General features: G+C 36.0%; 1 protein-coding gene across 1 annotated transcript; it reads left to right on the plus strand.

Moving 5' to 3' along the window:
• The first annotated feature begins 756 nt into the window (after positions 1-756).
• Positions 757-1,087, plus strand: LOC141598288 (uncharacterized). Its single transcript, XM_074418103.1, has one exon. It carries the CDS (start codon positions 797-799, stop codon positions 1,037-1,039), a length of 243 nt encoding a protein of 80 aa, XP_074274204.1. The 5' UTR covers positions 757-796; the 3' UTR covers positions 1,040-1,087.
• Positions 1,088-1,738: the final 651 nt, after the last annotated feature.

The following is a 1,738-nucleotide window of genomic DNA, read 5'->3' on the forward strand; positions in this document are numbered from 1 at the left end:
GGTTCGGGTCATATCGGGTTAGACTACCTTTTCGGGTTGAGTTAGGTTGGGGTCGGGTTACTTAGGTCAAATACATGTATTGGGTCGGGTCATTATTGTGTTATTGTATTATTTCAATTTTTGACGATTATTTGGTTTTTGGTTTTTTTTTTTTTTTTGGATGAAAGGAACAGCATTAAAAAGAACAAAGTTTAGAGTACATCACGGGGGCGGGTCGGGGGATAACGGCTCAGAGGCCAAAACAGAGTCACTAGTACAAAGTTCAACAACAAAAGGAGGGGCAAGAGCCCACTCAAAACAACCTAAAAGAGAACTAGTATCATGGACGATGATTTGGTTTAAATACTTCATTATTAGGTTAAACGTATCAATTTAAACACTCAATCACTTTCATTTTGATCAATATTAAGCTTAACACTTATCGGGCCATCAATTTAATCGGGCAATCTCGGGTAGACTAACCCGATATAACCCAAACCCATTATAACCTATCGGGTCGAATTTGCTCAGATTCAGTCGGATTGGACGGATCAGACTTACCTGCTCTAACAATATACGGCCTAATAATGTTGATAAGGTGAGAAGAAAAATAAGATTAGGATGAAACCTATGCGCAACAGTGATACTGAATTGAAGTGCAAACTTGCCAGGTATGAGAACTCTAGTCTACGTGCCAACACAACAGTTGGTTAAACTGCATGCAAGAGTTGTGTATTTAAACTTGCATGAACAAGAATAACGTCACCCCAACAGAAAGCACAAGTCATTCACTCTTGCATATAGCTATAACCAAATAATGTCAGGAGCCCAAGGAGCGCAACCGCCGGGATCATTTACAGCGACAACATACGAGTCTGTGCAGGAGGCAGATAACCGTGTTAGGACCGAGTTGAGGTCCGATAAGGACGATAAGGGTATTCAGATTGACAAGCTCCAGGATAAGGTTGAGGATGCTGCTGGCCAAGGCGGACCTGTTTTCGGACCTGGCAAAGATGATCCTCCCAACAAGCAAGACCTTGGGGTTACCGGCACTGCCTAAGTCGTGGTTACTCAATGCAACAACTCATAATAAGAGAGTCTAATAATGTAAATTAAATCTATATCTATCTATATTAATAAAGGAAGCTTTTTTCGAGCGATTACATAGAGTCCAAGTTTTACGAACTACCCGAAGATAAGATAAGGAAAATAATATAATTAGTTTGACTATAATACACAAAAGATAGAATTCCACGAATAATGTACAAATAGATAAACTATTTCTATAAGAAGATAAAATCTAATTTGTGTTTGATAAAACTATGATATTGTCAAGGACTCTTATACGTTGTCACCAATGCTAATATTTTCTTATATAAAGCTTGGCTTTCATTCTTTTGATATGCATATATGTTAAATCTTTTGTGTTCCTTTTTATATTGTTTGTTTGAAGTATTTTCTATATGCATAATTGTTGTTCTTTCTTCTTAATTTTTTTTGTACGGAGTAGACTTTTATGAGAAGAATTATGAGAGGTCTAATACTCCTACTGTCAATCATAATAAAATTCTTCACATGAAGACAAGCGGTTGGATGTTTTTACAATAGGATATAAATTATTGCTAAAAGATAATGATGAGAACTTATCATAATCTTTATTATAGAGTTTGTATCATAAATCAACTAGAACGCATTGATCTATATATAAAACGATGCATTAATTCTTATTTTCATAACTTATCTATCTACCTAGCACCAA

Source organism: Silene latifolia, chromosome 9 (genome assembly GCF_048544455.1).
Source record: "Silene latifolia isolate original U9 population chromosome 9, ASM4854445v1, whole genome shotgun sequence".
NCBI lineage: Eukaryota > Viridiplantae > Streptophyta > Magnoliopsida > Caryophyllales > Caryophyllaceae > Silene > Silene latifolia.